The sequence below is a fragment of the Pseudophryne corroboree genome, chromosome 8 (assembly GCF_028390025.1).
Source record: "Pseudophryne corroboree isolate aPseCor3 chromosome 8, aPseCor3.hap2, whole genome shotgun sequence".
In the NCBI taxonomy this organism is placed as follows: Eukaryota; Metazoa; Chordata; class Amphibia; order Anura; family Myobatrachidae; genus Pseudophryne; species Pseudophryne corroboree.
The window spans coordinates 274,993-289,984 of NC_086451.1; the positions used below are offsets into that span (position 1 = coordinate 274,993).

Sequence of the window (14,992 nt, forward strand, 5' to 3'; positions counted from 1 at the left end):
ATAATAAACCCTTCCCTGTTGAAGGAGGGGAACCTTGACCACCCCCTGTTGAAGATACAATTTGTTAATTGCAGTTAACACTATTTCCTTCTCGTGGGGGGAAGCTGGTAGGGGCGATTTGAGGTATCGGTGAGGGGGCATCTCTTCGAATTCCAGCTTGTATCCCTGAGACACAATTTATATTGCCCAGGGATCCACCTGGGAGTGAACCCACTTGTGGCTGAAATTTCGAAGACGTGCCCCCACCGGGCCTAGCTCCGCTGTGGAGCCCCAGCGTCATGCGGTGGATTTTGTAGAGGCCGGGGAGGATTTCTGTTCCTGGGAACTAGCTGTGTTGTGCAGCTTCTTTCCTCTGCCCCTGCCTCTGGCAAGGACGCACCTCAGACTTTCTTGTTTCTTTGTGATCGAAAGGACTGCATTTGATAATGTCGTGCTTTCTTAGGCTGTGCGGGAATATAAGGAAAAAGATCAGAATTACCAGCTATAGCTGTGGAGACCAGGTCCGAGAGCCCTTCTCCACACAATTCCTCAGCCTTGTAAGGTAAACCTTCCATATGCCTCTTTTAGTCGGCATCACCTGTCCATTGCATGTTCCACAGGACACGTCTAGCAGAAATCGACATAGCGTTGACTCTAGAACCCAGTAGACTAATGTCTCTTTGGGCAAGTTTTATATATATGACAGCATCTTTTTTATATATATATATATATATATATATATATATATATACTAGGGTCTCAATCTCTGCTGATAAGGTATCTGTCCACGCTGCTACAGCGCTATAAACCCATGCTGACACAATCGCCGGTCTGAGTAGTGTACCAGAATGTGTGTAAATGGACTTCAAAGTACTTTTACTGCATGCTATCTGCAGGATCCCTGAGGATAGCTGTTAAGTCAGCGCTACCTTTTGGGTAAACCTGACAAGCTTTGTCCACCCTAGGGGAAGATTCCCAACGTATCCTGGCCCTAGTAGGGGAAGGATATTCCCTGAGAATTCTTTGTGGGAAGCTGCAGTCTCTTGTCTGGAGATTCCCGCTCTTTTTCCTCATGAGAGGAGGGAAATTTACCTCAGCTTTCTTCCCCTTAAACATGTGTACCCTTGTGTCAGGGACAGATGAGTCATCAGTGATATGCAAATCATCTTTTATTACAATAATCATATATTGAATACTTTTCAGCCATTTTGGCTGTAACTTTGCATTATCGTAGTCGACACTGGAGTCAGACTCCGTGTCGATATCAGTGTCTATTATTTTGGATAGTGAGCGTTGTGAGACTCTGAAGGTCTCTGCGACATAGGGAATCTACCCATGTCTGTCCCTATCTGTTCTCTAATCTTTTGTGCAATAAATTCACCTTAGCACTTAATTACACATATCCAAACAGGTGTCGGCGTTGTCGCCGGAGACACCACTCACACACACATTTGCTCCATCTCCTCCTTATGGGAGCCTTTTACCTCAGACATGTCGACACACACGTACCGACACACCACACACTCAGGGAATGCTCATCTAAAGATAATTCCCCCACAAGGCCCTTTGGAGAGACAAAGAGAGAGTATTCCAGCACACACCCCAGCGCTATATGACGCAGGAAAAAACACAGCAATTTAATGTTTACCCAGTAGCGCTGTTATTATCTGCGCCGAATTATGTGCCCCCCCTCTTCTTTAAAACCCTCTCTTCTACCGTGGTATAAGCAGGGGAGAGACCGGGGAGCTACCTCTCAGCGGTGCTGTGGAGAAAAAAACATGGCGCTGGTGAGTGCTGAGGGAGAAGCCCCGCCCCCTCGACGGCGGGCTTCTGTCCCGCTAAAAGTGTAAAATTGGCGGGGGCTCCTGCATATGTACAGTGTCCAGCTGTATATATGCTCCTTTTGCCAAATAAGAGGTTTATATTGCTGCTCAGGGCACCCCCCCGGCGCCCTGCACCCTTACAGTGACCGGAGTATGTGAGGTGTATGGGAGCAATGGCGCATAGCTGCAGTGCTGTGCGTTACCTCAGTGAAGATTATGAAGTCTTCTGCCGCCTGTGAAGTCTTCTTTGCTTCTCATACTCACCCAGCTTCTGTCTTCCGGCTCTGCGAGGGGGACGGCGGCGCGGCTCTGGGATCGGACGGCGAGATTGAGATCCTGCGTACGATCCCTCTGGAGCTAATGGTGTCCAGTAGCCTAAGAAGCAGGACCTAGCTTCAGAGAGTAGGGCTGCTTCTCTCCCCTCAGTCCCACGATGCAGGGAGTCTGTTGCCAGCAGATCTCCCTGAAAATAAAAAACCTACAAAATACTTTCTCTCAGCAAACTCAGGAGAGCTCACTGAAAAGCACCCAGCTCGTCCGGGCACAGATTCAAACTGAGGTCTGGAGGAGGGGCATAGAGGGAGGAACCAGTGCACACCAGAACCTAAATTCTTTCTTAAAGTGCCCATGTCTCCTGCGGAGCCCGTCTATCCCCATGGTCCTTACGGAGTCCCCAGCATCCACTAGGACGTTAGAGAAATACAGTATACCTCTTGGTCTGCACTTTGCAGTATGTCCCCTGTATTGTCTTACACAGTCTGAGCTGCTCCGCAGGTCTCTCTGTAAGGGGCGGTCTCTCTGTAAGGGGCTCTGCAGGGTCTCTCTGTAAGGGGCGGTCTCTCTGTAAGGGTCTCTGCAGGGTCTCTCTGTAAGGGGCGGTCTCTGTAAGGGGCTCTGCGGGGTCTCTCTGTAAGGGGCGGTCTCTCTGTAAGGGGCGGTCTCTCTGTAAGGGGCTCTGCCGGGTCTCTCTGTAAGGGGCGGTCTCTCTGTAAGGGTCTCTGCAGGGTCTCTCTGTAAGGGGCGGTCTCTCTGTAAGGGGCTCTGCAGGGTCTCTCTGTAAGGGGCGGTCTCTCTGTAAGGGGCGGTCTCTCTGTAAGGGGCTCTGCAGGGTCTCTCTGTAAGGGGCGGTCTCTCTGTAAGGGGCTCTGCAGGGTCTCTCTGTAAGGCGCGGTCTCTCTGTAAGGGGCTCTGCAGGGTCTCTCTGTAAGGGGCGGTCTCTCTGTAAGGGGCTCTGCAGGGTCTCTCTGTAAGGCGCGGTCTCTCTGTAAGGGGCTCTGCAGGGTCTCTCTGTAAGGGGCGGTCTCTCTGTAAGGGTCTCTGCAGGGTCTCTCTGTAAGGGGCGGTCTCTCTGTAAAGGGGCTCTGCAGGGTCTCTCTGTAAGGGGCGGTCTCTCTGTAAGGGGCGGTCTCTCTGTAAGGGTCTCTGCAGGGTCTTTCTGTAAGGGGCGGTCTCTCTGTAAGGGGCTCTGCAGGGTCTCTCTGTAAGGGGCGGTCTCTCTGTAAGGGGCCGTCTCTCTGTAAGGGACTCTGCAGGGTCTCTCTGTAAGGCGCGGTCTCTCTGTAAGGGGCTCTGCAGGGTCTCTGTAAGGGGCGGTCTCTCTGTAAGGGGCTCTGCAGGGTCTCTCTGTAAGGGGCAGTCTCTCTGTAAGGGGCGGTCTCTCTGTAAGGGTCTCTGCAGGGTCTTTCTGTAAGGGGCGGTCTCTCTGTAAGGGGCTCTGCAGGGTCTCTCTGTAAGGGGCAGTCTCTCTGTAAGGGGCGGTCTCTCTGTAAGGGTCTCTGCAGGGTCTTTCTGTAAGGGGCGGTCTCTCTGTAAGGGGCTCTGCAGGGTCTCTCTGTAAGGGGCGGTCTCTCTGTAAGGGGCCGTCTCTCTGTAAGGGGCTCTGCAGGGTCTCTCTGTAAGGGGCGGTCTCTCTGTAAGGGTCTCTGCAGGGTCTCTCTGTAAGGCGCGGTCTCTCTGTAAGGGGCTCTGCAGGGTCTCTCTGTAAGGGTCTCTGCAGGGTCTCTCTGTAAGGCGCGGTCTCTCTGTAAGGGGCTCTGCAGGGTCTCTCTGTAAGGCGCGGTCTCTCTGTAAGGGGCTCTGCAGGGTCTCTCTGTAAGGGTCTCTGCAGGGTCTTTCTGTAAGGCGCGGTCTCTCTGTAAGGGGCTCTGCAGGGTCTCTCTGTAAGGGGCGGTCTCTCTGTAAGGGTCTCTGCAGGGTCTTTCTGTAAGGGGCGGTCTCTCTGTAAGGGGCTCTGCAGGGTCTCTCTGTAAGGGGCTCTGCAGGGTCTCTCTGTAAGGGGCGGTCTCTCTGTAAGGGTCTCTGCAGGGTCTCTGTAAGGTGTGGTCTCTCTGTAAAGGGGCTCTGCAGGGTCTCTCTGTAAGGGTCTCTGCAGGGTCTCTCTGTAAGGCGCGGTCTCTCTGTAAGGGGCTCTGCAGGGTCTCTCTGTAAGGCGCGGTCTCTCTGTAAGGGTCTCTGCAGGGTCTCTCTGTAAGGGGCGGTCTCTCTGTAAGGGTCTCTGCAGGGTCTCTCTGTAAGGCGCGGTCTCTCTGTAAGGGGCTCTGCAGGGTCTATTCTGCCAGATTTACTAACTTCTGTAACATAAAGATAGTGGTAACCTGTGGACTACACATTGCAGTCTCCCCCGGATCCCTCCACAGCAATGGCGGCCGTGGGTGCGCACAAGCCCCGGTCGCTCACTGAGCACATCGCTCCCTTTCAGAACCCCTGTCCCTGCGGGTGCAGCGTAAAACATTCACCCATTCTCGGCTGTAATATTGCGCCCAGAGGGTATTACAAATGCTCTTATTACATATGGGCCCTAAATGAGAAAATAGTCTCCGAGGCAGCCTGTAATACTGAGTGTCCGTGAGAAGGCGGTAAATGCACGCATGCTGCATATAGTACACACGGACCATATGCAGAATTACATCTATGTGTGTCTAGATTGTATAGAATGCATACCCTCCAGCTGCACCTTTTTTTCATGGTCTGTACCGATTTTTGGCTCTCCAAACTTCCATTGAAAGTATAGGAAAAGGTGCATAGCCACGACCCCTTTTCTCATTTGTACTGATTTTTGGGGGTCATTCCAACCCGATCGCTCGCTGCAGTTTGTCGCAGCGATCGGGTCGGGACTGCGCATGAGACAGAGGTGGTTGCTGGGCGGGAGGGGGCTGGACGGTGGCGTTAAGCCACCGTTTAGGGGGGAGCGGTCCGGCCAACGCAGGAGTGGCCGGACCGTTGGGAGCGGCAGGCCGCGGCAGCTGCGTGACGTTACGCGCAGCCGCTGCGAGCCAGGAAGCGACGAGTAACAGCCAGCACGCTAAAGCTGCGCTGGTCGGGAGCTACTCTTGAAGTGCAAAGGCATCGCCGGTGGTCAGATCCCGGTAATGTGCTGGAGGTGTGTAGAATGAATAGATCAGGAAATGCTGCATTGTTATACATAGGATAGAATGCTCTGTATTGCCATCTAGTGGTCAGATCCCAGTAATGTGCTGGAGGTGTGTAGAATGTATAGATCAGGAAATGCTGTATTGTTATACATAGGATAGAAGGCTCTGTATCTCCATCTAGTGGTCAGATCCCGGTAATGTGCTGGAGGTATGTAGAATGTATAGATCAGGAGATGCTGTATTGTTATACATAGGATAGAAGGCTCTGTATCTCCATCTAGTGGTCAGATCCCGGTAATGTGCTGGAGGTATGTAGAATGTATAGATCAGGAAATGCTGTATTGTTATACATAGGATAGAAGGCTCTGTGTCGCCATCTAGTGGTCAGATCCCGGTAATGTGCTGGAGGTGTGTAGAATGAATAGATCAGGAAATGCTGTATTGTTATACATAGGATAGAAGGCTCTGTATCTCCATCTAGTGGTCAGATCCCGGTAATGTGCTGGAGGTGTGTAGAATGTATAGATCAGGAAATGCTGCATTGTTATACATAGGATAGAATGCTCTGTATCGCCATCTAGTGGTCAGATCCCGGTAATGTGCTGGAGGTGTGTAGAATGTATAGATCAGGAAATGCTGCATTGTTATACATAGGATAGAAGGCTCTGTATCTCCATCTAGTGGTCAGATCCCAGTAATGTGCTGGATGTGTGTAGAATGAATAGATCAGGAAATGCTGTATTGTTATACATAGGATAGAAGGCTCTGTATCTCCATCTAGTGGTCAGATCCCGGTAATGTGCTGGAGGTGTGTAGAATGTATAGATCAGGAAATGCTGTATTGTTATACATAGGATAGAAGGCTCTGCATCGCCATCTAGTGGTCAGATCCCGGTAATGTGCTGGAGGTGTGTTGAATGTATAGATCAGGAGATGCTGTATTGTTATACATAGGATAGAAGGCTCGGTGTCTCCATCTAGTGGTCAGATCCCGGTAATGTTCTGGAGGTGTGTAGAATGTATAGATCAGGAAATGCTGTATTGTTATACATAGGATAGAAGGCTCTGTATCGCCATCTAGTGGTCAGATCCCAGTAATGTGCTGGAGGTGTGTAGAATGTATAGATCAGGAAATGCTGTATTGTTATACATAGGATAGAAGGCTCTGTATCTCCATCTAGTGGTCAGATCCCGGTAATGTGCTGGAGGTGTGTAGAATGAATAGATCAGGAAATGCTCTATTGTTATACATAGGGTAGAAGGCTCTGTATCTCCATCTAGTGGTCAGATCCCGGTAATGTGCTGGAGGTATGTAGAATGTATAGATCAGGAAATGCTGTATTGTTATACATAGGATAGAAGGCTCTGTATCTCCATCTAGTGGTCAGATCCCGGTAATGTGCTGGAGGTGTGTAGAATGTATAGATCAGGAGATGCTGTATTGTTATACATAGGATAGAAGGCTCTGTGTCGCCATCTAGTGGTCAGATCCTGGTAATGTGCTGGAGGTGTGTAGAATGTATAGATCAGGAAACGCTGTATTGTTATACATAGGATAGAAGGCTCTGTGTCTCCATCTAGTGGTCAGATCCCGGTAATGTGCTGGAGGTGTGTAGAATGAATAGATCAGGAAACGCTGTATTGTTATACATAGGATAGAAGGCTCTGTGTCTCCATCTAGTGGTCAGATCCTGGTAATGTGCTGGAGGTGTGTAGAATGTATAGATCAGGAAACGCTGTATTGTTATACATAGGATAGAAGGCTCTGTGTCTCCATCTAGTGGTCAGATCCCGGTAATGTGCTGGAGGTGTGTAGAATGAATAGATCAGGAAACGCTGTATTGTTATACATAGGATAGAAGGCTCTGTATCTCCATCTAGTGGTCAGATCCCGGTAATGTGCTGGAGGTGTGTAGAATGTATAGATCAGGAAATGCTGTATTGTTATACATAGGATAGAAGGCTCTGTATCGCCATCTAGTGGTCAGATCCCGGTAATGTGCTGGAGGTGTGTAGAATGAATAGATCAGGAAATGCTGTATTGTTATACATAGGATAGAATGCTCTGTATCTCCATCTAGTGGTCAGATCCCGGTAATGTGCTGGAGGTGTGTAGAATGAATAGATCAGGAAATGCTGTATTGTTATACATAGGATAGAAGGCTCTGTATCTCCATCTAGTGGTCAGATCCCGGTAATGTGCTGGAGGTGTGTAGAATGTATAGAACAGGAAATGCTGTATTGTTATACATAGGATAGAAGGCTCTGTGTCGCCATCTAGTGGTCAGATCCCGGTAATGTGCTGGAGGTGTGTAGAATGTATAGATCAGGAAATGCTGTATTGTTATACATAGGATAGAAGGCTCTGTGTCGCCATCTAGTGGTCAGATCCCGGTAATGTGCTGGAGGTGTGTAGAATGAATAGATCAGGAAATGCTGTATTGTTATACATAGGATAGAAGGCTCTGTGTCTCCATCTAGTGGTCAGATCCCGGTAATGTGCTGGAGGTGTGTAGAATGAATAGATCAGGAAACGCTGTATTGTTATACATAGGATAGAAGGCTCTGTATCTCCATCTAGTGGTCAGATCCCGGTAATGTGCTGGAGGTGTGTAGAATGTATAGATCAGGAAATGCTGTATTGTTATACATAGGATAGAAGGCTCTGTATCGCCATCTAGTGGTCAGATCCCGGTAATGTGCTGGAGGTGTGTAGAATGAATAGATCAGGAAATGCTGTATTGTTATACATAGGATAGAATGCTCTGTATCTCCATCTAGTGGTCAGATCCCGGTAATGTGCTGGAGGTGTGTAGAATGAATAGATCAGGAAATGCTGTATTGTTATACATAGGATAGAAGGCTCTGTATCTCCATCTAGTGGTCAGATCCCGGTAATGTGCTGGAGGTGTGTAGAATGTATAGAACAGGAAATGCTGTATTGTTATACATAGGATAGAAGGCTCTGTGTCGCCATCTAGTGGTCAGATCCCGGTAATGTGCTGGAGGTGTGTAGAATGTATAGATCAGGAAATGCTGTATTGTTATACATAGGATAGAAGGCTCTGTGTCGCCATCTAGTGGTCAGATCCCGGTAATGTGCTGGAGGTGTGTAGAATGAATAGATCAGGAAATGCTGTATTGTTATACATAGGATAGAAGGCTCTGTGTCTCCATCTAGTGGTCAGATCCCGGTAATGTGCTGGAGGTGTGTAGAATGTATAGATCAGGAGATGCTGTATTGTTATACATAGGATAGAAGGCTCTGTATCTCCATCTAGTGGTCAGATCCCGGTAATGTGCTGGAGGTGTGTAGAATGTATAGATCAGGAAATGCTGTATTGTTATACATAGGATAGAAGGCACTGTGTCGCCATCTAGTGGTCAGATCCCGGTAATGTGCTGGAGGTGTGTAGAATGAATAGATCAGGAAATGCTGTATTGTTATACATAGGATAGAAGGCTCTGTGTCTCCATCTAGTGGTCAGATCCCGGTTATGTGCTGGAGGTGTGTAGAATGTATAGATCAGGAAACGCTGTATTGTTATACATAGGATAGAAGGCTCTGTGTCTCCATCTAGTGGTCAGATCCCAGTAATGTGCTGGAGGTGTGTAGAATGAATAGATCAGGAAATGCTGTATTGTTATACATAGGATAGAAGGCTCTGTGTCTCCATCTAGTGGTCAGATCCCGGTACTGTGCTGGAGGTGTGTAGAATGTATAGATCAGGAGATGCTGTATTGTTATACATAGGATAGAAGGCTCTGTATCTCCATCTAGTGGTCAGATCCCGGTAATGTGCTGGAGGTGTGTAGAATGTATAGATCAGGAAATGCTGTATTGTTATACATAGGATAGAAGGCTCTGTGTCGCCATCTAGTGGTCAGATCCCGGTAATGTGCTGGAGGTGTGTAGAATGAATAGATCAGGAAATGCTGTATTGTTATACATAGGATAGAAGGCTCTGTATCGCCATCTAGTGGTCAGATCCTGGTAATGTGCTGGAGGTGTGTAGAATGAATAGATCAGGAAATGCTGCATTGTTATACATAGGATAGAATGCTCTGTATCTCCATCTAGTGGTCAGATACCGGTAATGTGCTGGATGTGTGTAGAATGGGTGGTCTTCAGTATGCCGGCGGTCGGGCTCCCGGCGACCAGCATACCGGCGCCGGGAGCCCGACAGCCGGCATACCGACACTTATTCTCCCTCGTGGGGGTCCACGACCCCCCTGGAGGGAGAATAAAGCGCCACCGTGCCCGTAGCGTTGCGAGCGCAGCGAGCCCGCAAGGAGCTCATTTGCGCTCGCCACACTGTCAGTAAGCCGGCGGTCGGGCTCCCGGCGCCGGTATGCTGGTCGCCGGGAGCCCGACCGCCGGCATATCGTAGTGAACCCGTGTAGAATGTATAGATCAGGAAACGCTGTATTGTTATACATAGGATAGAAGGCTCTGTATCTCCATCTAGTGGTCAGATCCCAGTAATGTGCTGGAGGTGTGTAGAATGAATAGATCAGGAGATTGCTGCATTGTTATACATAGGATAGAAGGCTCTGTGTCGCCATCTAGTGGTCAGATCCCGGTAATGTGCTGGAGGTGTGTAGAATGTATAGATCAGGAAACGCTGTATTGTTATACATAGGATAGAAGACTCTGTATCTCCATCTAGTGGTCAGATCCCAGTAATGTGCTGGAGGTGTGTAGAATGAATAGATCAGGAAATGCTGTATTGTTATACATAGGATAGAAGGCTCTGTATCGCCATCTAGTGGTCAGATCCCGGTAATGTGCTGGAGGTGTGTAGAATGTATAGATCAGGAAATGCTGTATTGTTATACATAGGATAGAAGGCTCTGTATCTCCATCTAGTTATCAGATCCCGGTAATGTGCTGGAGGTGTGTAGAATATATAGATCAGGAAATGCTGTATTGTTATACATAGGATAGAAGGCTCTGTATCTCCATATAGTGGTCAGATCCTGGTAATGTGCTGGAGGTGTGTAGAATGTATAGATCAGGAGATGCTGTATTGTTATACATAGGATAGAAGGCTCTGTATCGCCATCTAGTGGTCAGATCCCGGTAATGTGCTGGAGGTGTGTAGAATGTATAGATCAGGAAATGCTGTATTGTTATACATAGGATAGAAGGCTCTGTATCGCCATCTAGTGGTCAGATGCCGGTAATGTGCTGGAGGTATGTAGAATGTATAGATCAGGAGATGCTGTATTGTTATACATAGGATAGAAGGCTCTGTATCGCCATCTAGTGGTCAGATCCCGGTAATGTGCTGGAGGTATGTAGAATGAATAGATCAGGAAATGCTGTATTGTTATACATAGGATAGAAGGCTCTGTATCGCCATCTAGTGGTCAGATCCCAGTAATGTGCTGGAGGTGTGTAGAATGAATAGATCAGGAAATGCTGTATTGTTATACATAGGATAGAATGCTCTGTATCTCCATCTAGTGGTCAGATCCCGATAATGTGCTGGAGGTATGTAGAATGAATAGATCAGGAAATGCTGTATTGTTATACATAGGATAGAAGGCTCTGTGTCGCCATCTAGTGGTCAGATCCCGGTAATGTGCTGGAGGTGTGTAGAATGTATAGATCAGGAAATGCTGCATTGTTATACATAGGATAGACGGCTCTGTGTCGCCATCTAGTGGTCAGATCCCGGTAATGTGCTGGAGGTGTGTAGAATGTATAGATCAGGAAATGCTGCATTGTTATACATAGGATAGAAGGCTCTGTATCGCCATCTAGTGGTCAGATCCCGGTAATGTGCTGGAGGTGTGTAGAATGAATAGATCAGGAAATGCTGCATTGTTATACATAGGATAGAAGGCTCTGTGTCGCCATCTAGTGGTCAGATCCCGGTAATGTGCTGGAGGTGTGTAGAATGTATAGATCAGGAAATGCTGCATTGTTATACATAGGATAGAAGGCTCTGTGTCGCCATCTAGTGGTCAGATCCCGGTAATGTGCTGGAGGTATGTAGAATGAATAGACCAGGAAATGCTGTATTGTTATACATAGGATAGAAGGCTCTGTACCTCCATCTAGTGGTCAGATCCCGTAATGTGCTGGAGGTGTGTAGAATGTATAGATCAGGAGATGCTGTATTGTTATACATAGGATAGAAGGCTCTGTATCGCCATCTAGTGGTCAGATCCCGGTAATGTGCTGGAGGTGTGTAGAATGTATAGATCAGGAAATGCTGTATTGTTATACATAGGATAGAAGGCTCTGTATCTCCATCTAGTGGTCAGATCCCGGTAATGTGCTGGAGGTGTGTAGAATGAATAGATCAGGAAATGCTGTATTGTTATACATAGGATAGAAGGCTCTGTGTCGCCATCTAGTGGTCAGATCCCGGTAATGTGCTGGAGGTGTGTAGAATGAATAGATCAGGAGATGCTGTATTGTTATACATAGGATAGAAGGCTGTGTCGCCATCTAGTGGTCAGATCCCGGTAATGTGCTGGAGGTGTGTAGAATGAATAGATCAGGAAATGCTGTATTGTTATACATAGGATAGAAGGCTGTGTCGCCATCTAGTGGTCAGATCCCGGTAATGTGCTGGAGGTGTGTAGAATGAATAGATCAGGAAATTCTGCATTGTTATACATAGGATAGAAGGCTCTGTACCTCCATCTAGTGGTCAGATCCCAGTAATGTGCTGGAGGTGTGTAGAATGAATAGATCAGGAAACGCTGTATTGTTATACATAGGATAGAAGGCTCTGTATCTCCATCTAGTGGTCAGATCCCAGTAATGTGCTGGAGGTATGTAGAATGTATAGATGAGGAAACGCTGTATTGTTATACATAGGATAGAAGGCTCTGTATCTCCATCTAGTGGTCAGATCCCGGTAATGTGCTGGAGGTGTGTAGAATGAATAGATCAGGAAACGCTGTATTGTTATATATAGGATAGAAGGCTCTGTATCTCCATCTAGTGGTCAGATCCCAGTAATGTGCTGGAGGTGTGTATAATGAATAGATCAGGAAATGCTGTATTGTTATACATAGGATAGAATGCTCTGTATCTCCATCTAGTGGTCAGATACCGGTAATGTGCTGGATGTGTGTAGAATGGGTGGTCTTCAGTATGCCGGCGGTCGGGCTCCCGGCGACCAGAATACCGGCGCCGGGAGCCCGACAGCCGGCATACCGACACTTATTCTCCCTCGTGGGGGTCCACGACCCCCCTGGAGGGAGAATAAAGCGCCACCGTGCCCGTAGCGTTGCGAGCGCAGCGAGCCCGCAAGGGGCTCATTTGCGCTCGCCACACTGTCAGTAAGCCGGCGGTCGGGCTCCCGGCGCCGGTATGCTGGTCGCCGGGAGCCCGACCGCCGGCATATCGTAGTGAACCCGTGTAGAATGTATAGATCAGGAAACGCTGTATTGTTATACATAGGATAGAAGGCTCTGTATCTCCATCTAGTGGTCAGATCCCAGTAATGTGCTGGAGGCGTGTAGAATGTATAGATCAGGAAATGCTGTATTGTTATACATAGGATAGAAGGCTCTGTGTCGCCATCTAGTGGTCAGATCCCGGTAATGTGCTGGAGGTGTGTAGAATGAATAGATCAGGAAATGCTGCATTGTTATACATAGGATAGAAGGCTCTGTATCGCCATCTAGTAGTCAGATGCCGGTAATGTGCTGGAGGTATGTAGAATGTATAGATCAGCAGATGCTGTATTGTTATACATATGATAGAAGGCTCTGTATCGCCATCTAGTGGTCAGATCCCGGTAATGTGCTGGAGGTATGTAGAATGAATAGATCAGGAAATGCTGTATTGTTATACATAGGATAGAAGGCTCTGTATCGCCATCTAGTGGTCAGATCCCGGTAATGTGCTGGAGGTGTGTAGAATGAATAGATCAGGAAATGCTGTATTGTTATACATAGGATAGAAGGCTCTGTGTAGCCATCTAGTGGTCAGATCCCGGTAATGTGCTGGAGGTGTGTAGAATGTATAGATCAGGAAATGCTGCATTGTTATACATAGGATAGAAGGCTCTGTGTCGCCATCTAGTGGTCAGATCCCGGTAATGTGCTGGAGGTGTGTAGAATGTATAGATCAGTTAATGCTGTATTGTTATACACAGGATAGAAGGCTCTGTGTCGCCATCTAGTGGTCAGATCCCGGTAATGTGCTGGAGGTCTGTAGAATGTATAGATCAGGAAATGCTGCATTGTTATACATAGGATAGAAGGCTCTGTGTCGCCATCTAGTGGTCAAATCCCGGTAATGTGCTGGAGGTGTGTAGAATGTATAGATCAGGAAATGCTGCATTGTTATACATAGGATAGAAGGCTCTGTATCTCCATCTAGTGGTCAGATCCCGGTAATGTGCTGGAGGTGTGTAGAATGAATAGATCAGGAAATGCTGTATTGTTATACATAGGATAGAAGGCTCTGTATCGCCATCTAGTGGTCAGATCCCGGTAATGTGCTGGAGGTATGTAGAATGGATAGACCAGGAAATGCTGTATTGTTATACATAGGATAGAAGGCTCTGTATCTCCATCTAGTGGTCAGATCCTGGTATTGTGCTGGAGGTGTGTAGAATGAATAGATCAGGAAACGCTGTATTGTTATACATAGGATAGAAGGCTCTGTGTAGCCATCTAGTGGTCAGATGCCGGTAATGTGCTGGAGGTATGTAGAATGTATAGATCAGGAGATGCTGTATTGTTATACATAGGATAGAAGGCTCTGTATCTCCATCTAGTGGTCAGATCCCGGTAAGGTGCTGGAGGTGTGTATCACTGACCTGTTCTTCTGTTTCCCCCTAGGAAGACGCTCCAGCTCTCCAGGCAGCTGAAGGATCAGGCAGTGGAAGCACAGGCCTGCTATAGTCTGGGGAACACGTACACACTGCTCCAGGACTATGAGAGAGCCATAGAATATCACCTCAAGCACCTATCCATAGCGCAAGAACTCGGGGACAGGTAAGTGGCCCATCCCCAGGGATACATTGTTTTCTGTACCACGGAACCTTATGTTACGAATAGCTTTCACATCTGCAGAGCATTGCTCCGTCCCATTTACACATCTGCAGGGCGGTGGTCTGTCCCATCCACCTCCTGACAAATTCATAATGATATATTCTGCAGATTATTACACTACTGACCTCTCTAGTGATCTGCAGACCATTGTTCCCCATCTACCCACTGACAGATGCATAGTGATACCTTCTGCAGATTATTACACTATTAACCGCTCTAGTGATCTGCAGAACATTGCTTAGCCCCATCTACCCCCTGATAGGTACATAGTGATATATTCTGCAGATTATTACACTACTGACCTCTCTAGTGATCTGCAGACCATTGCTCCCCATCTACCCACTGACAGATGCATAGTGATACCTTCTGCAGATTATTACACTACTAACCGCTCTAGTGATCTGCAGAACATTGCTTAGCCCCATCTACCCCCTGATAGGTACATAGTGATATATTCTGCAGATTATTACACTACTGACCTCTCTAGTGATCTGCAGACCATTGCTCCCCATCTACCCACTGACAGATGCATAGTGATACCTTCTGCAGATTATTACACTACTAACCGCTCTAGTGATCTGCAGAACATTGCTTAGCCCCATCTACCCCCTGATAGGTACATAGTGATATATTCTGCAGATTATTACACTACTGACCTCTCTAGTGATCTAGGTACATAGTGATATATTCTGCAGATTATTACACTACTGACCTCTCTAGTGATCGGGGGGGGGGGGGGGGCAGTGATGGGTGCAGTGAAGTTTCTTCACTCCCCCCATCACCTGGCTC

At 47.6% G+C, this 14,992-nt stretch overlaps 1 protein-coding gene across 6 annotated transcripts in view; it reads left to right on the forward strand.

Moving 5' to 3' along the window:
* The window catches only part of GPSM1 (G protein signaling modulator 1), a 585,152-nt gene that overhangs the window by 209,785 nt on the left and 360,375 nt on the right, over positions 1 to 14,992 (forward strand). For all 6 annotated transcript variants that reach the window (XM_063935808.1, XM_063935811.1, XM_063935807.1 and 3 more), the window contains exon 7: positions 13,991 to 14,146. In XM_063935808.1, the coding sequence (XP_063791878.1) occupies positions 13,991 to 14,146 (156 nt within the window). The remainder of the gene's footprint in view (positions 1 to 13,990; positions 14,147 to 14,992) is intronic.